The sequence below is a fragment of the Grampus griseus genome (genome assembly GCF_964374135.1).
Source record: "Grampus griseus genome assembly, chromosome: 15".
Taxonomy (NCBI): Eukaryota; Metazoa; Chordata; class Mammalia; order Artiodactyla; family Delphinidae; genus Grampus; species Grampus griseus.
Genome location: NC_139009.1, coordinates 7,278,788 through 7,304,299, shown reverse-complemented (window position 1 = coordinate 7,304,299; position 25,512 = coordinate 7,278,788). Strand labels below are relative to the sequence as shown.

The 25,512-nt window shown below is 43.6% G+C and overlaps 1 protein-coding gene across 2 annotated transcripts in view; it reads left to right on the top strand.

Annotated features, from left to right (window-relative positions):
• NOL10 (nucleolar protein 10) overlaps window positions 1-25,120 on the top strand; it is an 88,054-nt gene extending 62,934 nt beyond the window's left edge. For both annotated transcript variants that reach the window (XM_082672569.1, XM_082672570.1), the window contains exons 18-21: window positions 8,038-8,211; window positions 8,475-8,722; window positions 18,291-18,393; window positions 24,307-25,120. In XM_082672569.1, coding sequence (XP_082528695.1) covers window positions 8,038-8,211; window positions 8,475-8,722; window positions 18,291-18,393; window positions 24,307-24,426 — 645 coding nt within the window. In that variant the 3' untranslated portion in view covers window positions 24,427-25,120. The remainder of the gene's footprint in view (window positions 1-8,037; window positions 8,212-8,474; window positions 8,723-18,290; window positions 18,394-24,306) is intronic.
• Window positions 25,121-25,512: the final 392 nt, after the last annotated feature.

Here is a 25,512-nt window from a genome sequence, read left to right as displayed (position 1 = left end):
CACTTTCTTGACAGTAACTTGTATCTTTTTTCTTTTTACTTTAAAAATGCATTTAGTTTTCTATTTTCCTTGCTTTTAAGATAGTATGTGCCCAATATGGGAAGTTTGCAGAAAAGAATATAAAGAAGAAAGTCACCCATATAATTCTATCCAAAGGCATCATTAATATTTTAGTGAATTTCCTTCCTGTCTTATTTATCTTAAAATTATAAACTATAATAGCAGGATACTACTGTATATATAAAATATTTATCCTGGTTCTATAAAATAACACACATAGCTTCCCATTTTTATTAAAAATTCTTCCGTAAGTATTTTTGAGAGCTGCGTATTTTATCTTGTGCATGTGTTTTAGGTAATCCTTTTATTGTTCAGTACTGAGTTGGTTTATTGTTTTTCTCTGTACTAACTAGGTTTGTTTATAACTTCACAAGTAACCAGTTTTCATTTAGACTTGGCGTCATCGGGACTGTGCACGCCTATGAATACTGCTCTCTACATTCCGTTCCTAATGTAAAATAGAGAAAGGTCGGCTGTAAACTAAATAAGGGTCAATGCTTCATTTAGCTGATGTTGTCAAGACAGGAGGAGATTTTTCTGATTTTCCCGGATATGCGAAGGCTTCCTTGTTCCTCCCCAGTGCTGTTTTCTTACCTGCTTAGATCAGACAGGCAGATGACCAAGATGGGCTGTTCTCTGGAATGAGGTGTAAAGATCCGATCTCTCCTGCAAGCCTGCAGGACCTGCCTGAATAGATAGATGGCCGAACCTCGTATCTGGGCCAGCTGTGTTGAGCTCTCAGGAGGGGATTGTTTGCTTGTTTATTCTTTCTCGGTTCTCTCTCTAGTTTTTAGCCAGGTAAGTGAACAGGAGATAAGTGAGCTCTTCATGTGTTAATTTTTGTACCATTCTCTTCAGTGACGTCAAGGGACTGCAACTAAAGGGTCTTGAGTCTGGCCCCCTTGCTAACTAGTTGTGTCATCATGGGTGATCCTCAGCTTCACTGGGTCATAGCTTGTTCTTCTCTAAGATGCAGGAATAGGACCAGCGAGGGGCGTTCCCAGTGCCATGAACGGGTTCACTCTCACTGTTCCCTCCGTCATCCTTGGCCTCCTCATTTTTCTGCATCCTCTTATCCTGGTCTGTTCGCTTCTTTTAATATGCTGTTTTTTTCCCTTCTTTTTCCAGTTCTTTTAAATTTATTTTTTATTGGGGTATAGTTGTTTTACAGCGTTGTGTTAGTTTCTGCTGTACATGGAAGTGGAGTTCCCTGTGCTATACAGCAGGTTCTCATTAGTTATCTGTTTTATACATATTAGTATACATGAATCAGTCCCAATCTCCCAGTTCATCCCACCCCCCCCACACACACAAGTAAGTACATAGATGGCTTTTACATTTCTACTTTGATTACATGAATAGTATACCAATGTTGAAACAATGACTTAAACTTGTTATATGAATTTGTACATCTATATGCTATGACTGTGCACCTTCCTGCTTTACATCAGTGTATTAAGTATATATGTATATCTTAAAATGTTTAAAATGTAAGTGCTTCCTGCACCTTGACTTTCTCCTCAGAGTATTCACATTGATTTATTTTCTTTCTTCCTTTCTTTCTTCCTTTCTTTCTCCTTTCTTTCTTCCTTCCTTCCTTTCTTTCTTTCTCTTTCTTTCTTTAATAAATTTATTTATATTTATTTATATATGTGTTGGATCTTCGTTGCTGCACACGGGCTTTCTCTAGTCGTGGTGAGCGGGGGCTACTCTTCATTGCAGCGTGTGGGCTTCTCATTGCAGTGGCTTCTCTTGTTGCGGAGCATGGGCTCTAGGCACGTGGGCTTCAGTAGTTGCGGCACACAAGCTCAGTAGTTGTGGCTCACGGGCTCTAGAGCACAGGCTCAATAGTTGTGGTGCATGGGCTTAGTTGCCCTGCGGCATGTGGGATCTTCCCGGATCAGGGATCGAACCCGTGTCCCCTGTATTGACAGGCGGATTCTTAACCACTGCGCCACCAGGGAAGTCCCCACATTGATTGTCTTGTTAGCCCAGCCTGAGGATGGTTAGGGAGGTACCTTTCAGCTTTATATGTCCTTCTGCAAACTTAATGGAAGTGGTCTTTGGATTTACATGCCCTGAAGTTTCAGTAGGGAGGGAGTGAAGCTAATTTAGGCTGCAGATGTATTCTTTTCTATGTTTTATGCTTATGAGTCTTTATTACATTTAATGTTATAGAGAGTAGGGCACTTAAAATTTAATTTTGATACTTTGTGCAGCACGGCATACACATAAAAAGTTAAGGATCAGGATCCTTTTTAAAGGCCTTATGATTGTGGAGATGTGGGGGAAGCGCCCTTTTCTCACCATCCCCCCATCTGCCTCACAGACTTTCGTTGAGGTTAGGGACGGCCGGAAGAGATGGAGAACACAGGCGGCCCTTGCTGTGCACGTTAGTGCGGGATGGTAACAACGACCCTGGGAGCTGAAAACATGCAAAGTGATCTGTAGAGTCAATGGGAAAATCATGGTTGTCTGTGCCTTTAAGACAGTTTCAGTCAAAACATTTATAGGGTTATCCTGTAAAGAATCATCAGACCATGTGCTATTTCTACTGCAAGTGCAAAGAGGAAGAACCTTGGAAATTCTTATCTTCTTCCATCAAGCAGTTTCCCTTCAGCTGTTGGAAGCTGGAAGCACGGTGTCTGTAGCTGTGTGAACTGTAGAACCCTGCCAGAGAGCGGCCTTTGTACAGTGTGCTCATCTGCTCTTAGTGGCTTGCTGACCCAAGTCAAGCTCCATTACCAGAGCTCAGTTTCTTTCCAGAAATACTTAAATATAGTCATCTAAAAATCTGAGTCTGTTATTAGACAGTTTGTATGATTTGTTTAACAGTTTTATCTAATTAAAGTGACCTGGGGAATTCCCTGGCGGTCCAGTGGTTAGGACTTCGCACTTTCACTGCCAGGGCCTGGGTTCGACCCCTGGTCGGGGAACTAAGATCCCACAGGCCGCGTGGTGTGGTTCCCCCCCCCCACCCCCCAAAAAAAGACCTTAAAAACCATTCGTGAATTAAGGAAAGACTTCTTCATTATAATTGTAAAGAAGACTTGAAGGAATTGTTAAATCCATCAGCAGTTCATTAGTCTCGTCTTTGAATTCAGCTCTTTAAACCCGCAGGAGCTTTAATAGCTCTGATAACTTCTGATTTGAAAGTCAGCATGGTGCAGTTATGTTCTGCTTTGGCTCCGGCTGAAATTTCATGGAGGCCGACGGTGAAATATGTTCCCAGATATCACTATCACTGATAACATAATTAAAGTCTAAGATGTTTACCTTTCAGTTGATGTTGGATCTGCGGTGGCAAGTGACCCACCTCATAATGTCGCGAAACATCTGGACCTTATCCAAACTTAGAAATTTGGTAGTATTAATTGGTGGTATTTGGTATTAATTAATTTGATGGTATTAATTCTAATTAAGAATTAATTCATTTATTCTTTCAGCTTTATTCTTTCAATCCAGGAACTTAGGTTCTACAGTACTGGGAAATTTTCTTAAAAAAATTCTGAGTAGTCTTTCCCAGCTGTGATTCATGGTCATTTGTTCAAATTAAAGAGTGAAAGATTTGAAAAGCTGACGGGAGGCTCTGAGGTGGAGACAGGGCTCATCAGTCCTGTGTGCTGACCTGGCCAAACTGTTTATTTGGGGAAGCGCCAAGCGGCAGCATCTTTCAGCCTTTCTCTCCGCCGCTCCGAGTCTCCTGATAGAAGGCTGGTGGCCTGGCTGCCAACGTTCTGAGGACTGAGAGCTACCATCAGGAGGGCTTGGGGTGTCGGGGTGGGTGGCACCTCAGCCCCTCGCCTACACCCCCTTGGTGCCAGGTGCTCCCCTTGCCTCCCCGTGCTGTGGCCCCAGCTGGCCACGTCCTGCCCTCCAGAGAAGCCTCCCTCCAGCTGGAGACCGCGAGTGCTAGACCTTCCTTTAAGCTTCTGCAACCTCATCGCTCCTGTTTCCTTTCCTATCCTTCTCATCCTTAAGGATTTGTGTCTTTTTAAAGCCCCTTTTCTATTGTGTTAGTGGGGTTTTAGCAGAGATAGAAGATGCTCATGTTCAAACCACCATCTTTACTCAGAAGTCTGCATCACCTTAGTTTCATAGATATCATAGCATTGAAAGAATTAATCTGTTTTAAATGTTAAGTATTTCTCATATATGTCCCTGTGTTGGGACAAAGTATTGATAATAAGCATGCTACTCAGATCTGCACACAATATACTTCTTTGAGGCAGGGCTGTGGCATGAGCAATACTTTAAGATGTTTCCTAAATTCCAGTGGCAAGTGTTCGGCATGTGGACATGTGTATTTATGGGGCAGATCGCTAGCCAGACGCTCGTGAACTACTATAGAACGTCACTAACTACATCTCATCCTAGACAGCTGTGAAAACAAACAGACTAGGAAACTCTGATGGAAATATTTTTACAGCTGGGTTAGAAGAGTTTGTATTTTATATTTGTTCTTCTAAGGCATACTTGTCTTTAGGCAATGCAACTTATTTGTTTTAAATTAAGGGAAAAAAGAATACTAGCCAACATATCCTTTTTTAACACATTTCTCAGTTATTTGTTAAATGTGATTATGTAATAATACAGTAAGATGAAAAAGAAAAGTTTTCCCTTGGGATTTATATATATATATACATGAAACCTGAAAATGTGTAACAGGCCAATAGCTATTCATGTGGTCTTTGGCAGTATTATGTATCCTGTGTTTACAGGTAACTCTAAAATTTATCCAGATTATCCCCCTCTTCTCTCCTGAGTCCTGGTGCCTTGATATTAGGCACCTAATGGTGTCTGTCAGAATCCAGATGATGTTCTCCTTGAGCCATAGACTGAGTTAACCAGTCTTAAATGGAACGTAATTTCTTTTTTTGATTCAAACAATTGAACTTTATTTTTTATTTATTTTTTTAACATCTTTATTGGAGTATAATTGCTTTGCAATGTTGTGTTAGTTTCTGCTTTATAACAAAGTGAATCAGTTATACATATACACATGAAACATAATTTCTTTAACTTTTCTCATGCACTGGATATTTTTTTAAGACAGTTTTTACTTTAGAACAGTTTTACGTTCACAGCGAAATCAAGAGGAGGGTACAGAGATTTCCCATATACTCCTGCCCGGACACGTGCGTAATCCCCCCTCCCCCCATTAATATCTCCCACCAGAGGGAACGTTTGTTACAATCGATGGACCTACATTGATACATCGTCATCCCCGGAAGCCCACAGTTGACATTAGGGTTTCCTCTTGGGGTTGTTCACTCCACGGTTTTGGACAAATGTATAATGACACGTATCCACTATTAGAACATCAGAATATTTTCACATCCCCTCAGATCCTCTGTGCTCCACCGTTCACCCCTTCCTCCTGAGCCCTGGCAACTACTGATCTTTTTACCGTCTCCATTGTTTTACCTTTTCTACAGGGTCATATAGTTGGGATCGTAGCCTTTTCCTATTGGCTTCTTTCTGCTTAGTAATATGCATTTAGGGTCCCTCCATGTCTTTTTGTGGCTGAAAACCTTACTTCTTTTTAGCGCTAAATAATACTCAGTTGCTTGAATGTACCACGGTGTACTTACTATTTAGCTACTGGGGGATGTCTTGGTTTCTTGGTACATAATTTCTTGTCCTTTATTCCACCCTATGCCTCTTTTTCTGATCATCTCCAGTGATGAATCCTGACTTACTGTATCACCAGCTTTCTAGTGACTTAAGCTAGACCCTTGAGAAAAATTTTTACCCCTCTTTTTCAGTCTTCCTCCTCCCATCTCATCTGTAGCTGTATCTATCAGTTCGAACTTAGAAGTGTATCTCACTATCATCCTTTCCTAAAACACCCTTAGATTCCAGTTGCCCTAATTCAGGCCCTGTCTCTTTTCCCAGTTTCCTCAAGAGGCCTCTTCGTCTTCCTCATGACTCAGGTTTCTCCCTCAACAGCCCATCATGTAGCACACCGCTGCGGAATCGCAAAGCAGGCTTCTTTTTGTCATCTGAGATTCTTTTTTTTTTTTAATTAATTAATTTATTATTTTGGGCTGCATTTGGTCTTCGTTGCTGTGTGCGGGCTTCCTCTAGTTGCGGCGAGCAGGGGCTACTCTTTGTTGCAGTGCGTGGGCTTCTCATTGCGGTAGCTTCTCTTGTTATGGAGCACGGGCTCTAGGTGCATGGGCTTCAGTAGTTGTGGCGCGCGGGCTCAGTAGTTGTGGCTCGTGGGCTCTAGAGCACAGGCTCAGTAGTTGTGGCGCACGGGCTTAGTTGCTCCACGGCATTTGGGACCTTCCCAGACCAGGGCTCGAACCCGTGTCCCCTGCACTGGCAGGCGGATTCTTAACCACTGTGCCACCAGGGAAGCCCTGTCATCTGAGATTCTTGACGCACTTTTCTGTCTGTATCTTTCCTCCTTATCCCCTTCTTCCCTAATAGTTTCCCCTTACCTGCAGAATAATGTCACGGTATTTAAAATCCTTTACCATCTGGCCTGATCAAAAATTGCTTTTTCAAATTTTGCCATTATCCTTGCATTATCAGACTGTTCACCACTCCTCAGTTGTCTGGAAATGTTCTTCCCAAATTTCTATCTGTTGAAAACTACCCATCTTTTAAGCTTCCTCCCCGATGCATATCCCCTGTGATCCCTTCTGAGGTGTACCTTATTGGAATTACTTTTTACCTCTCTGCTCCTAGAGCACTTTCAACTCTGTCTAGCATCCTTTTTAAGGTTTTTGCTCATTAGGTTGTGAATGCCTTGGGATCAGGAACTAGAACTTACCTATCTTTGTTTCTTCCTTGAACCTAAATCTGTCTTGGAAATGATACTTAGTCAGGGAAGACTTCGATATATCTCAGATATATATTCAGTATATCATAGAATTTTAGTAAGGGTTTGTCAGGTTTTAGGTACATACAGGTAATAAATAGCCCAAGTTCCTTAATGTCTCGTGGTTTACCGATTTTTTGTGTAGCTCAGTTATACAACATTCTGAGCTCAACTACTTACAGCCTTATTTACTCCCAATAGTGGAGAAGCAGCCAGTAAAATAAAGTCTGTTAAGTAGAGCCATAGTTTACCACAAACAGGTTCATTTTTTCCAGCCTGTGCTCAGGCTGTTTACTTTACAAACCATGTTAAGCAGGTTAATTTATCTTGTTTCCAAGCCTAGTGCAGATAAGGAACAATAGGAGAGCCCTGAGTGTATAAGATTATCATCTGTTCAAGTGAACAGATAAATTTACAGTACATTCTAGGAAATGTTTCTGTTCAGAGTGGTATAAATAAAAGGGAATACAGTGTCAAGTCCTGAGCTATCCCAAATGGGTCTCAGTAGTAAAGTTTTATTATGTCAATATCGTAGAGTCTCACATTATATCCTTTGAGAACAATTAAATGGCCTAGGAGAAAAAGATCGATGAGGCTGTCCTATGAGGGAAGGAAATATCCCTTAGGTTTCCGAATAGCTCAGAGTCAGTAAACTTACACCACCAGCTCCCCACCTTGTTAATTCTTGACTTGTGATTGACGCAACTTCCTCTACCAGTTTTAGAATATGAAGTTGAAAGTCTCACTAATTTTCATTCAGTATAGTAGCTATGCTTAAAAAGCCATGTTTCAAAAACATGTATTTTCTTGGAAAATGTTTTTGCATCAAAAAATGTTAATTGAAGGAAATTCTTTCTAACGTGTTAAGCATAAAGTTAGGCCAGAAGGCTCAGTCTCAGCTCACTGTGTGCATCGGCCAACTAATACATATTTTCTGTGAAATGGGTGAATCGAATTTGATTGTGGGTAAGAGATAAGCAGTTAGAAAGTTCTGGAAACTGATTCTTTTAACAATTTCATAATTTAATAAGTTGTGCTTTATGTAGCTTATTAATTTATTATTGAGTAAAATGTGTTTAAGCCATCTTTCTGGTCAGATTTTATTCCAGTATTAACTTTAAATTTTGACATTCTTTTTCTTACAGAGCCTTCCTAATATTCTCACCGATGATCGATTTAAAGTTATGTTTGAGAACCCTGACTTCCAAGTAGACGAAGAGAGTGAAGAATTTAGGCTTTTGAATCCACTTGTTTCCAAAATTAGTGAAAAAAGGAAGAAGAAACTAAGACTCTTAGAGCAACAGGAACTTCATGAAAAAGTAACGTACTCTTTATCATTTAGAATTTGCTCCTGTTTGTTTAAAATAAAGTTTTCTGTGTAGGTTGAAAGAGTCTTTGAACAAACTTGAGCTGTAATTTGTTTGACCTTCAGCTTAGGAATATATCTTATTTAATTAAAGATGTTTTTTCCGATGCATGCAAGGTCACGTACTCTGATGGGCTAATGCTGTTTAAAAGAAAATAGTGGGTCAGTGTTTTGGGTTGGGGGAGAGGAGCTGCTTCTTACTATTTTTATTTTCAGGAAGAGGAGGAAGAACCGGAAGGAAAACCAAGTGATGCAGAAAGTTCTGAGAGTTCGGATGATGACAAAGACTGGGTTGCAGAGGTCAGGAAACAGCGCCGACTTCTCCAACAGGAGGAAAAAGTGAAGCGGCAGGAACGGCTCAGGGAGGACCGGCAGACAGTCCTCAAGCCCCAGTTTTATGAGATCAAAGCAGGCGAAGAATTCAGAAGCTTCAGAGATTCTGCCACAAAGCAGAAGCTGATGAAGTGAGTAGAACAGCCTTCAGTGAAGGTTCATCGAGTTGTCCCAGCCTTGCTTTTCTCCTTGCCCTAAAGGTGGCGTTTGGATCTTTGGAGTTAATGTGAGGGAAGCACCACAAGGCCTGAGGGGAAATACACTGGTCTTTACTGTGACTATTTTTAACAATTTTTTGAGGTATAGTTTACATACAATAAGGTGCAGCGTGTGGCCCCATGAGTATTGGTAAATATATACGTCGGAGCTCTTTCATACTGCAGAAGCCACACTCTTAAATTACGGTGGTAATTAAGAGGTAACAACTTCTTTAACAGAAAGTTATTTTTAAAAGTTAGAATTTCAGTTATGTTTACCCTCATCGTAGTTTACCTGATTATTAAAAAGGTCACTTGGAAAATTTGCCAGGAATTTTAAGCCTTTTGTAGGAAAACTGAGAGATCAGAAAGAGTGGTATTCTAGGATAGTCGAATACATAGAGACAGAAGTAGAATGGTGGTTGCCAGTGGTTGAGGGCTGGGGAGCCATTGCTTAATGAGATACAGAGTTTCAATTTAGAATGATAAGAAAGTTCTAGAAATGGACAGTGGTAATGGTTGCACAATAGTGTGAACATCCACTGAACTATTCACTGAAAAATGGTTAACATGGTGATTTTTATGTTATATATATTTTACCACAATAAAAAAATCAACCTTAAAAGAAATGGTATTATTTAAACAGTTTCAGTTTTCAAGTGTCTAAGTAAGGAACTAGCTGGGTATGTAAGCCCAAAACGTGTATGAGCTCTAAGTCACCCAAGTCTCTGCTTTGAGAATTTCTAGGCTGAGTATTGATATACAGGACTTGGATCGATAGCCCATCAGAGTAGATGACCTTGTAAGAAGAGCCTAAAGGCCTGGGGAGCCAAGGAAAGCGGGGGAGGAGCAGGGCCCGAGCGAGACAGGTGAGGCATTAGGTCAGGGGCGGTACCAGCGCTGCACCCTGTACTCCTCTAGCCCCCACCTTCCCGTTTTGAAAAATGTGGTTTTTCAGACGGAAGGAGGGGGAAAAGGTGGGGAAGATATTGACAGACAGGCTGACTTGTTTCTGGAATGGAGATGTGCCTGTTCGTCTTTATTTCAGCAGTTTCTCGCAAATATCTGGGAAACCAAATGATGAGCAAACCCTTCAACTTAGATCCAGGAGCACCTAGAAATTCTGGTTCTGACTAACAAAAGAGACGTTGGTAGACAAAGAGTCTAGTAATAGGCTTACTATCTTTTGAAGAAATTTTCTTTACCTACCAACCTCACTTTTTTTTTCATAACAACTTTCTTGAAATGTAGGTTGTATAACATACAGGTCACGTACTTAAAGTGTGTAAGTCGTTGGTTTTTTTTTTTTTTTTTTTTTTTTTAAGTCGTTGGTTTTTAGCCTATTCACAGGGTTCTGCAACCACCACCGCAGTCAGTTTTAAAACATTTTCATTGCCCCCAAACAAAATTCCTTACCCCGTTGGTATTCACCCCCATTTACCCCATCCCATCCCCGGGCATCCACTAATCTATTCTCTACCTCTGTAGATTTGCCTATTCTGACATTTCTTTTTTCCCTTAATGTTTGTTTATTTATTATTTGGCTGCGTCTGGTCTTAGTTGGGGCACGCGGGCTTCTCTCCAGTCGAGGTGCATGGGCTCCAGAGCATGAGGGCTCAGTAGTTGTGGTGCACAGGCTTAGTTGCCCCGTGGCATGTGGGATCTTAGTTCCCCGACGGGGGATCGAACCCACGTCCCCTGCGTTGGAAGGCAGATTCTTAACCACTGGACCACCAGGGAAGTCCCTGACATTTCATACAAATGGAATCATATAGTATGTGGTGTTTTGTCCAACAGCTTTTACTTGGCATGTTTTACATGTTCATCCGCGTTGTAGTATGTGTCAGTACTTCATTAGTTTTTATTGCCAAATAATATTCCAGGATATGGATATACCACATTTTATTTATCCATTTATCAGTTGAAGGATATTTATGTTGTTTCCAGTTTTTGCCTATCACAGATAATGGTACTATGAACATTTGTGTATGTGTTTGCGTGGACATATGTTTTCATTTCTCCCGGCTGCGTACCTAGGAGTGGGATTGTTGGTCCCATGGTATCGTTGTGTCTAACCTTCTGAGAAACTGCCGCACTGTTTTCCAAAGAGGCTTCTTCATTTTACCTTCCATCAGCAGTATGTGCACCTCGCTTTTTATGCAGCTGTCATTCTTAGATTTTTATCTGGAGTCCTACTCAGAAGCAGAGGGAAGACTGCTTGTTTTCAGCATTGTGATTCCGTGGAGTGAATTTCTTTTTAGATTATCTGCTGTTTTTGTCTTGCATTATTTACCCCTAGCTCCTGGATCAGTACCTAGACCCGAGTAGGCACTTGATAAATCCTTGTGAGAGTGTGAATCTTCTATGCCTTGCCTACATGTCAGGCAACTCTGGAAGTTACCCTTTCAAGATCTGCTGAAAAAGAACTCATTTACCTGAAACCCAGGAAAATCTGGGAGCAGTTGTTTTCAGGGTAACCATGGTAACAGGAAGCCACAATTTGGGGGTGGGAGTCATGACTAAACTCACTGACATTCTTGCTTTGCCTGTGGGTTGTAGTAGGATATTAATGTAAAAAACAAAAGGGATGAAAATTTAGTATTTAATGATAAATAATAGCTAAGTTAATGCAGTGCTGTTAAACGTTCTTACTAAGTTAAACGTCAATAAGTTAAACAGTTTTTTTGAGAAGAGGAGCTATATGAGTGATGATACTTACACAAGCTTAAAAGCCAAATCAAGTTGCTTAAAGTAATGACCCTTTGGTGTGAACAGCCTGCAGTTGGCTGGCGTTTTGGCACATACTGCTTACTGAACTCTGGTCTTGACCGGATTATTCTGGCAAATTCTGAACTTGTAATATTTTAATGTTATTTAATGAAGCATTGAACCATTTATCCTTCAGACAGCTATAGTGATTCCTTATGTTTATTCTGTGAGTTACCACAAGGCGACCAACAAAACACAACATCAGAAGCAAGTGTATTATGTTTAAAAGTTCACTTGGACTTGCCCAACCGTAAAACCATTTCTATAAAGGGAAAAGTGAAGAGTGAATCCTGACCGGGTGCTTGAGTGAGTCCTTTGCTTGACGTAGTAACAAGGCTTTAGGTAAATGCACATGTCTGTCAGCACCTTTTCATATGCCTTCCAGTATGCTGCGCTTTGTTTGTGTGTCTGCTCATCCACCTGGCAGCCTCCCCACCCACCCATTCATCAGTCAGTCATTCATCGGGTGCCTCATGTGAGCAAAGTGCTATTCTAGGCCCGGGGGATGGAAAGGAAAAGCACAGCTCACATGCCCGTTGCATTCCCATTCTCGCTGACACTGTGAGCTGTTCAGAGGCCTGGGGAACGTGTACAAGGAAGAAAGAGGGTCAGTTTTTAGAGATTTGAGGGCATCTTTATTAGAGGTCCTATTAAAACTGGTCTCTTGAAAGAAAAAGATGAGCACGGAAAGCAGGGTGGGAAAGCTGGCATTCTAGGCTGAGGGAGCGGCGTGGAAGGAGGACTGCTGTGTGGAAGTGAGGGAAGCGCTCTCGTTGTGCAGCGAGAGCGCAGAGTGAGTGGCAGGGGCACAGCTGATGAGCCGGAGAGGCGTGTTAGGCCCCGACCCACGTCCTGGCGGGCCAGGGAAGGGTTTGGGCTAAGATGAACGTGATCAGATCTGCTCAGCCCCTCCTCCCAACGATGGAAATACTTACACAGTAAAAGCAGTACATGTTTGTTGTAGAAAATAAAAACATAAGCGAAAAAGTCCCTATTTCCCAGAGACTGTTATGAAATACCGCAGTTTTAGAGAGAATGCAGGGAGAGACTGGGCCTGTGAGGTCAGCTCACACACTGCACAGCAGTCCTGGTGGGAAGTGACGAAAGCCTGAAGTGTGGGGTGGAGAGGAGCCTGAGTATTCATAAGTACGTCTAAGAATAAGACACACACACTACAGCACTGTTTGGTCACTAATTTAATGTCACAAGAGTCAGGGGTGACGTTGAAATGTCTAGCAATGTTGCCACCGAGATAAGGGATACAGAATGAAAAAACAAATTTAAGGCTAAAGTATTGAGCCAGGTGTTCAGCACATTAAGTCTGCAAGACCCAAATGTCTTCTTGGTAATGTCCAGCTGACAAATGGAAATGTAGGAGGTGGGCCAGAGACATTGGTTTAAGAGATACCAGCTTCATTGTGGGACTGAAACTGTGGCATAAAAAAGACTTCCCACCATTATGTAGAGGGAGATGAGGGCTAAGAGTGGAGCCCTTGGGAACAAGTATTTTTCTTGTGTCTATGATGAAAACCATACACCTCTCTGACAGCATACAAGTGCATGCAAAGTAACACATGTGATTTTAGCGGTGTTGGGAATATATCGCTAGGCTGGGGCTGAGAATTCTGATTTCGAGGGCTGGTAAAGGAGAATGTGGGCAGTAAACATTACTAAGGAGCTGCCCAAGAGGCGGGAGGAAAACGAAAGAGCCAAACATGGAGAGACTTTCACCGAGAGGGGCGTGGCTCGAATGTCAGGCGGAGCACGGGAGGCCCCGGAATGGAGATTGGAAAAAGGCCGTAGGAAGAGTGTCTTATTGCGATGAATTTCTCAGGATTGATGAATGAATGGGAGATAAAAGAATATTGTGAGCAATTAGCATAGATGGTTCTCTCAAGACATTGGCAGTGAAAGGAAGGTATTCAGAGCCAGTAACTTGATAGGAAAGGGTTTCTAGGCTTGAGAGATGTGACTGATCAGGACGCAGAGAGGAAGGGGAGAGTGAAGAAGTGAGAGACTGGACTGAATTGGCAGAGCTAATTAGGTGAGCAGTCCGGAGTGAATGGGGCCAGGAGCACCAGTACATCTTCAGAGACAAGGGAGAGAAGTCAGGATGGGTGGAGGTGATTGCGTTTCTAGGTAGAAAGATTGGGAGTTCACGCCAGCTGGCCGCCGGCAGGAATCTGGGCAGATCAGCCTCTTCAGTTACCTGGGGCAGCCTCGGTCTGCAGCAGGTGATGTAAATATTGGAGGTGTCTGTTGGTAAACCCCAGAGAAAGAGTCCTTGGGATAACTTTCTAAATTTCAGTAGTTGAGGGTAGCTCCTCTTCTTGGGTAATAAATACTACATGCTAGGTGGCCCTTTCAGCCCAATTCATGAAAGCATTCTTTGAAGCACCTACCCTCTGGTAGGTCCTGGAAATTCAAAGATTTTTAAGACATTGTTTGCCTTTGACGACCTCATCTTCTTCACCAGCTACTTCAGTAGCTCTTGGTGAGCTGCTTATCATGTCTGCAAACTTACCCACTTTAAATAACTATGGCCAGTTTTTACTCTTCAGCTAATTTTCTTCACTGACTGTGGATAAGCACTAAAAGAACGCAGTCTCGTTTTTAATATAAACATTTTTAAAATCTAATTTTGAAAGCAGTTTAATTCCAAACTTTCACTTTAAAAAAAAGAGAATCTTTTATTACTCCAGTAATATGTGCTCCAGTAATACACAAGCATATTATCATTGTAATACTTAGGAACACAGGATGGAAGGTGAAAGTCTCTTCTTACCCACACTCCCTTCCTGAGGTCCTGCGCCAGGCGCCTTCTTAGGTTTCAATCACTCCTGTATATGCACACACTCACGTGTACAGTTCTAGCTTTTCTGCCTTTGACATGAAAGGATTGCACTAACCTTGTTGCTGTTTCATGTGCTCTTTTCACTGAACAATAAGTTTTGAAATTTTTTCCTGGTAAATACATGGAGGTCTGCCTTACGGCTGCATAAATATTTCATGAAGGGCTTCCCTGGTGGCACAGTGGTTGGGAGTCCGCCTGCTGATGCAGGGGACACGGGTTCGTGCCCCGGTCCGGGAGGATCCCACATACCACGGAGCGGCTAGGCCCGTGAGCCGTGGCCGCTGAGCCTGCGCGTCCAGAGCCCGTGCTCCGCAGCAGGAGAGGCCACAACAGTGAGAGGCCCGCGTACCGCCAAAAAAAAAAAAAAAAACTTCATAAGATGGATGGGCCATGCTATCTAATTTTCGATGTTTAGATTGTTTCTTGTTTTTCTCTTCCTTTCTCACAGTTATAAATGTATACACATGCGCAAGAATTTCCTTAGACTGCCTTACCTAGTGATGGAATTTGCTGGACCGAAAGAGGTGTGTGGTCAGTTTGGCCAGATCGGCCTCCAGAAGGGCTCTGGGCCCTGTGCCCTCTTGCCAGGGTGCCTGTTTCCCCACACTTGCAACAACACTGGCCGTCAGGGATCTTCTCAAGTTTGAACTGAGCTGCACACTGAGATAACCGATCTCATGGTTGCTTGAACTTGTATCTGCTGAGATAGAGACTTTGAAGCCACGAGTGCAAACTGAAAGCACTGAAATAGTTTCCAGTAACCTTGACAGCGTATGTAAATATTTGTCAAAGTTACATATTTAAAACGAAGTACTTAAATTTTAAGTACTTGTGTTTCTCCATTCTCTTCTTACTCCCTTTGATGTAGACGGTGTGGGGTGATTCCTTTCTGTTAAGCTCATTTCGCTCTTCTCAACGCTGTACTAAAGCAGGTGCCTTTAGGTACGTCTTCCAATCCCCTACCTCCCTTTCCTCACACAGTGATTTAAAAACGCTGTGAAGGAGCATTATTTTTAATTAGTTTTAATTAAGGAAATAGATACGTGTGTGTGTGTGTGTTTTAAAGCCTCAAAGAAGTAAATCATTCAGCTGTCTTGGGGCATCTAATAAATATCCAATTTGATTTTTTTCCCCTCGTAGTGTATGCCCGTTTTTCTTCTTGCTTTTAATGCAGCCGCACTGATCGTGTAGGTTCTTCCCCCCATACCCTCTCCATCCCATACTGAGTCATTCCTGTCACTTTCCACCTTCTGCAGCCCATGTCTGTCTTCTCAGCAGTCCCCGCAGATGTGGGGGAGTTTTGATCGTCTTGTGACCGGCAGGGGGGTACTTTCTCCCTAAACCTCTTAACTTCACCGTCAGTTACAAAGCAGCCAGAGGCCCGCGACCCGAAGCCTAGACAGGAGGAGGAGCAGGACGGAGGACCGGCCAGCGCTGGGTGAACGGGAGCAGGACGGGCGGGGGTGCGGGGGTTCTGCCTTTTCCTCTAAGGTTACAGTAGACAGTTTTCAGGGGCCTGACTGCGTCTTCAGTCCCCTCTGAGCGAATTCACACTTCGGGAATTCAGGCTTCGGGACGGGTGGTTCACAGCCGCTTTCCACACGCCGCCTTTAAAGGGAGGGCAGCGGGGCCTGCTTTACTGCGGGAGCCTCTGCCCTCGGCCCCTGCGTCTGATCCTGTGCCACGGCTCCTCCTAAAGCTTAGGGCTCTCCAAGCAGCCGAGGCAGAACAAGTTTCTGCAGGTGCCCGGCCAGGTACACGGAGAGGAGACCAGAGCTCCTCTGCCCTACCTGCAGGAAATAGGTCACCCTGAAAAGAGGAGTCATTTCCCACAGTTGACTTAAAAAGTCTTTTTCTTCCCAAATTAGTGTTCTCTGTGTACCACCTTGTCTCAGTGGCTCCATACTTACTCAGAATTCCTGTTACCTTTAAAATCTCAGCACTTGTAGCTCTGAAAGGAAAGAACAAAAGTGCAATGAAGGGTTGGAGGAATTTGCAGAGCTGACGTGAGTCACAGGCGCGCCGGAGTCAGTTTACACGTCACCCTTGAGTTCTGCTCAAGTGAAAAAAAGGCGAAACCAAACCTTAATTTCTCATTCAGTTTGTCATGTGGAAGCTTGTCATTTAGAATACTTAGTGGACACATTTCCTGAGCAAACCTTTATAAATCAGGCATGGTCTGACACACACACGCCTGGAAACCAGGAATTCTTCAGGTGGAGTCCTGGTTTTCGGCTTGAATCCTTCTGTGGCCTGGGGCAAGTCAGAGAACATCATGCCTCCCTTTGTGCCATCTATAGAGGATAAACGCTTCTGTCTCAGGAATGTTGAAAGAATTAGTCTGTTAAGAACCTTGAAGATGAAAAGTACTTTAAAAGTGCTTCTTAATAACATTATTGCTTAGAAAACAGTGCCACTTTTATGCTAACCACGTTTATGTCTCAAATCATGTAAAAAAGGTATGTTTAGTACTAACTAGTAGTCATAAACTAGAGGTAGGGCTTTCAAAGGTGTAAACATCAAACATTGGCTTCAGAATTTCAAAGGAGCATCGTTTTGTCTAATGGATCATTTAGGAGCTGTGTTCTACTCAGTAATTAGTTACGAAGATCATATTTCAGGAAAAAGAAGACCCTTTCACACAGTGCGCACACCCCCTTTTAAATTCAACCAAGTTTTTTCATATTAACTTTTAAAAAGAGTGCACAGTTTTAAGTTGGTGCAAGGAGGATTGGAAAGGGAAGTATATTTACGTTTTTTTGAGGAAGGAACCGAATAGAAGAGAAAACCATATTCTTGTTTTTTGTTCCCTCTCTTCTCCCCTCCTAGTTTCATCCCAGGGATATGAGGGTGTTGCTTTTAGCCTTTTCTAGAAGGGCTAGAGCTAACTTTAAAACTTACTCAAAATGTCTATCTTTAGGCTTAATTCTGTTTTTTCGCTCTAAACCAGCTTAACAATGATCTGATTTTATAATAATCCATTATTATAAGAACATTCAATGAAGTGTTGTATAACTGGTACAAAATTCAAATTTAACGTCTTGATTGTTGTAGCTGGCAGTCAGTTGCCGGGCACAGCAAACCATAACAGTGACAAAGATTATAAAAAGAGACCTTAGAAACATGATCAAGAAATAAAATGAAATTGAAATTTGGGCAAATTGTGTCGGAAAGGGTAATTCAGGTAAGAAATTGAAAGGAAAACACCTGGAGAAGTAGCAGTGACTAGGGCTGGATCAGATAGAATTTACCCTCAGTGTAACTGCTCTCGTTCTCTCTGTGTAATCAGACGAGTATTCACGTTTCACGTTGGTCATACGGTAGGTGATGAGTGTGGTCCACGAGCTAAGACCGAGTGAAGGACAAATCAGAATTCTCATAGCACTTCTCTGTGGCTCGACCTGGAGAGCTGCCTTTGTGTTGAGGCCTTTGTAGAAGGTGAGTGAGTTGCCGAGATGCTCACATACCTAACTCATGCGTGGATTACATATAAAATGCTTTAGCAGCGTAAGTGCCGCTGACTATTACGGTAAATTACAGGCTTCAGAAATATTGCTCCTTTGCCTTTTGGCTTCAGAAATGTGATTTAGTAAGATAAGTAGCAACCATTGAAATATGTGGAACCCCCACTTAAAATATTAAATTAGTGGGTGTTTGGGGCAGCCATTGTTTCTACTAGGGATCTGCTGAGTCTGAATAATGACGGTTTGAGTGCCCGCGATTCTCTCCATTGATTGTATTAAACGAATGCCATTTTCTGTCTTTACTAAATTTGTGAAAGATCATTCTTCGTGTGATCAATTCTAATTAAAACTTGTTTCAAATGGTAAATCGAAACAAAATGCTAATTAATATGTTATTCTCTTAAATTTCCTGCAGTAAAACCCTTGAAGACCGGTTGAAACTCGAAGCGAAAAATGGGACATTGAGTGTATCGGACACCACGGTTGGCAGCAAACAGTTGACATTTACATTAAAGAAGGTAAGTTGCTTTTTCATGTTCTTTTTTAATTTACAGAAGCAAAACAGGCCTCCAGTAGTGTTGTGTGTGTGACCTCAGAGCTGCCTTCCCAGGCTTTTCCCCTGTTGAGCTGTGCTCTCTTCAGGCATCTTTCCTGCAGCCAGGACGCGTCCTGGGCCGCAAGCACACGGCTTGGCCTCGGCAGAGCTGGCGTGTTTCTGGTGTCCTGAGGGAGACAGGGCCTCAGTGACCCCAGGCTTGGTACTGTTGGTGAGGAGCTGCCGTGTGGTTTCTGGGTGGCTGGACCACCTGAATAGGGCCTTCTGAAGCACAAGTCGTGGCCTCCTGTGGTATAATGGAATAGTTCAGGCTCACATGGACTGAAAGGAGATCAAGAACTGGTGAGTTCTGATGTGTTCGTGGCAGTAAGATCAGCTTGTCCAGGGTAGGTAGTTTCTGTCGGTAGTAGGTTATTCTAAACTGACTTATAACAGTCATTTCTTCAGCCGGCTTTGGTGATGCCTGGCACCGATTGAAGGAGGAATAAGCTGCTTTAAATATTTGCTGGGAACTCATGGGTGACGCTCTTGCCAAGTCTTGGCTCCCTGTGCACCGATGCCGAACACAAATACAGAGATTTGGAAGCTAAGAAGTGAAGAGGCTTTTTATTTTCTTTGCCAGGCAAAGGGAAGACACAATAGGCCAGCGCCTCAAGAACTGTGCCCCCGCTGCCCGGGGAGGTACAGGGATTCTTATAGGGGAGTTCGCAGTCCGAAGTGAGTGATAAGGGTCAAAATGGTGAAGGTCTTACATTCTTCTTCTTCTTGCATTATTTCAAGACAGTCCCCACTGGAGTCAGGCAACCAGGTAGTTGGGTCCAGCAGCCCGGTAATTGGGTCCGTTAGTCTCTGGGTTATCGGTCTGTGACCTCCTTTCTGAAGTGCAAACGGCTACAAGGGGTGATTTGCTACAAGAGATTACAGGGGGAGCAAATACCAGGTGTAGAATGTAAATTACACAGGATTAGGGGTGACAGGTTAGCTTTGTGAAGGACAGATCTAACTACAGACACTACAGATTAGTAACGGTTACAATAAAACTAGGATTGATTAACTCTTTCAGGCCAGGTTATGTTTCTTCTCTAGCCTGTTCACTGATCCCTTTATTTTTCTTTGTTCTCAGGAGAGGGAAAACTTCATTTCTATTTTTGCTACATGGTTTTATTTGTCAAATTTTTTTTCTCATTTAGTCAGTCTTCCTTAATATACATTGTCTCCAAGAGGGAAAGAGTGACAAAGACTCCGCCTCTGATTCTTTTTTAAAATTGAGTTCTAATTCACATATCATAAAATTCATCCTTTTAAAGTGTACATACAATTCAGAGGTTTTAGTATATCACCAAGTTGGGTGTTCATTACCACTGTCTAAATCTGGAACGTCCTCATCGCCCCAGAAGGAAACCCCTTGTGCAATCACCCCGTACTCACATCTCCCCTGCCTAGTGGTTTGCCTGTTCTAGACACTGTATATCAATAGAATCATACAACATGTTTTCCTTTGCGACCAGCTTCTTTCGCCTTAGCATGTTTTAAAGATTAATCCATGTTGTAGCATGTGAAGAACTTTATTCCTTTTTATGACTGGTATTTCATTGTGTGGATATACCACATTTTGCTTATCCTTTAATCTGTTGATGGACATTTGGGTTGGGTTTTTTTGTTGTTGTTATTATGAATAATGCTGTTGTGAAAATTCAGGCCTATGTTTCTGCATGGACTCATGTTTTTATTGCTCTTGGGTATATACCTAGGAATGGAGCTGCTGAGCCATATGATAACTGTTTAACCTTTTGAGGAACGGCTAGACTGTTTCCCAAAGTGGCAGCACCATTCTACACTCCCACCCGCAGTGTATGACGGTTCCACTTTATCCCCTTCCTTGCCAACACTTGTTATTGTTCGTCTTTTTTATTGTTGCCATCCTAGTGGGTGTGAAGTGGTATCTCATTATGGTTTTGATTTACATTTTCCTGGTGACTAATGAGGGTAGAGCATCTTTTCATGGGCTTATTGGCCATTTGTATATTTTCTTTGGAGAACTGTCTGTTCACATCCTCTCCCATTCATCTCTGATCCTTTGACAGTTCTCTTGGTGTCATCAGGAGGCTTGGCAAATGATAAGGACACTTTTTTTCTTAGTTACCATCCATTATCCATTGTATTAGATACAGTAAAAAGAAAAAGCAAAAAAAAAGAAGAAAAGTTGTTTTTTCCTTGTGATGAGAACTCTTAGGATTTACTGTCTTAACAGCTTTCATGTAATATAATACAGCAGTGTTAGCTAACTGGAAGTTTGTATCTTTTGACCACCTTTCTCCAAGTCCCCCCTCCTCCCACCCCGCCTCAGAACATCTTTATTATAAGCGTAAGAAGCGTTTCAGTTAAATCTGCCTCCATTTAGAGCAAATTTGCACTCTTACACTTCTCATTTAAATAAGCCAAAACTGGCTCTGTGTTCAGATGAACTAACTGTGCCTGTACCTAGTTTCTTAGAAATTCTCTGTGTACCGTCAAACATTTCCCGATTCCCCCTGAGGTCCAAGAGGCCGAGGGGGCGTCAGGCGCACGGCAGCTGTGGGAGGACCTCAGGCTCGCGGCTGCCCTGGCCCTGCGCTCCCTCTGTGGCACGGAGTGAGCTTCAAGGCGGATGCATGCACACTCCTTTCCCACTTTTTCCCCTTAATTGGAAGGTACTGAGTTGAATATCAGGTTGTAATTCGTGGTAAAGTGAAAATAATATGGTTCTGATTTTCTTGGGTGTTTTCCCCCCGAAAACAAAAGCAACACTGAGTAAAAAGTACTTAACACAGCCTCGTGGTTGGGTCCAGCAGAGGCTTGGGAACTATTCGGGGGATGCATCAGTTGGTGTTTGGCTCATGCCTGTTTTATCACTTGGCTAACAGAAGTTTAACTATTAAGTCTTAGTTTTACTTAAGAATATTTAAGGAATTGTTTGTATATTTGTTTATACAGATGGTTTCATACTAGGGGTACGATATAGTCAGGTAAGATCTCGAGTTTCCCCAGTATTTTCATATGTGAATCAAACTGAGGGAGAAAACCTGTGCTTTAATGTTACTTAAAATTGTGAGGTGGCAGAACTGGGACTAGGCCCCAGATCCTGTTTCAGATGCCCTGCAGTTCAGTCCCTCAGGGGCGCTGGGCCGACGCTAGTGCGAGGGCGTGGGTTTGTGTTCATCCTCCCCTGCCTCTGTGACAGGGCTGCCGTGGCTGTAGGGGAGGGAGTCGGGACAGGAGCAAGGAGGGGAGTGAGCTAGTTGGCTCTTCGGTCATAGCAAATGGGTCACGTGGTGGCGACGTCTTCCAAATACAGCCTCTTTTCAGAAGGGGGCTGATGAGAGGTTTTTCTGGACAGGGGTTTGTCTGCAGGACGATCGCTCTTGCATACGAGCTCCTGCGTAGGCTCCTGCCTTGTGGGAACCAGTGGGCAGGGCCTCATGGAAAGGGGCTTTGCCACCGGACACATAAGGGAAATCTACCACTGATGTCTGTATTAGAGACGCATAACAGCACCTGACTTAGAAGCCCCACCCAGAACACCTTGTTTATCTTTATTTTATTTTCCCAAAGTTATTTGGACAAGAAGCACTTTTTTTAGGGATACTTTTTTTAAAAAATAAATTTATTTACTTTTGGCTGCGTTGGGTCTTTGTTGCTGCGCACGGGCTTTCTCTAGTTGCAGCGAGCGGGGGCTACTCTTTGTTGCAGTGTGCGGGCTTCTCGTTGCAGTGTGCGGGCTTCTCATCGCGGTGGCTTCTCTTGTTGTGCGGAGCCGGGCTCTAGGTGCACGGGCTTCAGTAGTTGCGGCACGCAGGCTCACTAGTTGTGACTCGCGGGCTCTAGAGCTCAGGCTCAGTAGTCGTGGCGCACGGGCTTAGTTGCTCCGCGGCACGTGGGATCTTCCTGGACCAAGGCTCGAACCTGTGTCCCCTGCACTGTCAGGTGGATTCTTAGCCACTGTGCCATCAGGGAAGCCCCAGGGATACTTTTCAACATGCAAAACCAAATTCACTGATTCACAGGCGTCTTGATGACACCGTTATTTGGTCTGCTAGGGAGTATGCAGTTTCCCTCGGGGTTTCTGACTTTTCCGTTAACAAATGTGTATCAGATGCCTGCTCTGTGCCACGTTCTGGGGATGCACAGAACAAGGCCGACTTGGTCTTTGCCACCGCAGTCCTCAGGCGCTAGAGGGGGTACACATACAGTCACATCGCTGTAGTGTGGGACGTGCTCCCAGGGAGGCCCGGGGCTGTGAGTGTCGGGCCTGGCCTGGACCATGGAGTGCGGGGCGGATGAGTGAGGGACAGGCTGGATCTTAGAGTCAAGTCAGAGCCTGGGTGGGGCAGGCAGGGTTCCAGGCGCGCTCGGGGATCTGAAGGCGCCTATGCGTGCGAAACAGCCATCTTGGGGAGGGGAACTGTGGCTTTGGGTGTAACTAGCAAGACGTGTAGAGTTGTCCTGTGGGGCCTGGTGAGTAGGTCATGTTCAATTTTAACCTCAATCCTAAGAGCCGTGGAAAGTTATTGAGAAGCTCTAGTTAGCAGAAGACTACATACTGTTTTTATTTTTAAAAAGTCCTGTGGCTGCAGGCTCCTCCCCTGCAGTGAGGGGCCCGTGGGGTGCGGACAGCACCCCGGCCTGGGACGGGGCCAAGGTAGAGCTAAGGGGAGGAGTACACAGGGCAGGCTTTATTGTGAAAAGGCTTTACAAAAATGGTAATAGTCAGAAAAAGAAGTTAAATAATTATTCGGAATCTCTAAGAGTCTCCTAGAATAGGGGCGATTCATCTCTTTTTGGTCTTATAAATTGCTTTCCTTTCTCACGATTCCCTCACTTTCCAACTCTTTAAAATATTGAATGATACCAGCTGGAAGTGAACACAGGGACTTTCTCTTCAAGACTAAAATACAAATAGTATTTTCAGGTGCATGGAAAATACAGGTCACAGGCAGGCAGGCTGCGTACGTAGGTGTCTATAAGGCAGTGGTTTTCAACCTTTAAAAATTTGTCCCTGCCACTGCTTTCACAGTTACCTTCTGTCAGTTCCACCGGCTAAGATTTTTTTTTTTGAGTTTCATGGTTAGGAGTTTGTATTATCCAAACCACCAAAAATGTTTTTAAAACTCTATAGCTCTTACCTTCATTGCGGATTCTGCGTTGAAACTCCTCTCTTTTAAGAATTTCTGCTAAACGTAGTGAAACTGTTTGGAGGAGGTCTGGCTCTCGCCTGAGTGTTGAGAACGGTTCCTTTCAAGCAGTCCGCCTAGCACCCACGCGCCTGTTCCAGCCATGAACTTGTGACTGATGTGTCTGCCGAGCCTTTATCAGCATTTAATGGTAGATCTCTGCCTTTCAAGGGGAGTTTGACTTTCTGGAAATAGCCAAAAACTCTTTGGAACCAGCTCTGGAGACTGAACGCTTAATCATGGGTGGGTTATTATACGCTTTCAGGACACAGAAGTACTTTTGTGTCTTTAAGACAGTCTGAGTAAACTAATGAATGTCTCTGGCTTGTAAACGAAAGACAGTTCTACATGAGAAGTCGTGGACATCTTGAAAGCAATAGCGTCCTCTTAAAATTGGTTCTCCTGGGAGGGGCCGTGTTGTATGGGGAGTTGGAAAGCCAGCCTCAGACTGTGTGGTTTAGACCCGTGTGTCAAGGCCGTTCTCTTACCCAGGGGGTTAGGATTTCAGGTTTCACAGTGACCGTAAAGGTTGGCCCTCGTCCTGCTGTCCCTGCCGGAGCAGGGCAGTGATTGGTGGTTGTGCTGTTGGCGTTCTGATGGTCACAAAAAAGGGGTGTTGGCCTTCCCTTTCTCTTTCTCTCTCCTCATTTAATCTTCTCTTTTAGTCGGAACAGCAGAAGAAGCAGCAGGAGGCTGCGAAACTGCACCGACAAGAGAGGAAGACCCTCCGCCGTTCAGCCGGTCACCTGAAGTCCAGGCCCAGGAGAGGACGGCCGTTCCACTGAGTCTGGAACCGATCCCACGTGTGGTTGGGAGGAGCTTTTCTCCCCTACTTGACCATCGTTAGAGGGTGTTGTCTGCGCCGGGGACGCACGCTCCCGGAGCCCCGCGGAAACCCTCGCTGCGTCTGCAGGGGTCAACATCTGGCAGCCGGTCCCAGGCCTCTGGTCAGACTGCGGGGCTGCGCCTGCTGGCCATGCGGTGCCCCCAGGGCTCCCCGAGAACATTGTCCCTTTCCCCGGTTTTAATCAAGTAAACGAGGTGGCGGTTTTTGAATATCGTGAAACGTGCACCGTGACGTGAGAGGTTCTCTTGTGCTGAAAACCAGGACTGACGGTCTTCCAGAAACTTTCTCGCACTGCCTGCCACCATCCATGAATCAACCACCCCGAGATGCCATTCCTGTCTTGCCCGACTTGTGCGCGTCGGTCGTGTTTATGTTTATGAGGAAATGCTGGTAGCTGTGTTGCTTGTTTATGTGTTAGTTTGGGATTTTTTAAAATATATTTTTATACCAAGAGAATATAAAGTAATGGTAATAACAGTCTAAAACAAGAAGTGGAAGCTACTGGATATTCTTTTAACTTGGCACAAGATTAAATACAGATTTTTTTTTATTATTCTGTTTCTTAAGTGTAATTAGAGACATACTGGCTGGAGAAAATGTTTATAAAAATAAATGCTTTCATTTGAACAGCTTCTTGGAGAGAGACCCATTCCTTGAGTTAATTTGAAAAATAACTTTGGTTTCCTTAGTTTTTTGTGTATGAATGTGATTTTGGAGATGCGTTTCTTTATGTACAACTGGGATAGTGACTCCTTGGATTGTGAATGATAGAATCTAACTTGAAATGCCGTGAGCCAAGAGGCAAAGGCGTCAATTAACACAGCCAGGCTGTCGAGCCTTAGCTGCCTCGGGACACCTGGATCCAGGCCTTCCAGACTCAGGCCCGTCTGCCCTCCTTTCTTTTCTCCCTCCTGTTTCAACATTACTCCTGTTTGCTCAGGTCTCCCCTCTTCTCTTCCTACACCCCCTCCCCGTTATATCTCCGCTTCTGTGCAGACTGGCCTGCTCCCCCAGGCGGGGAATG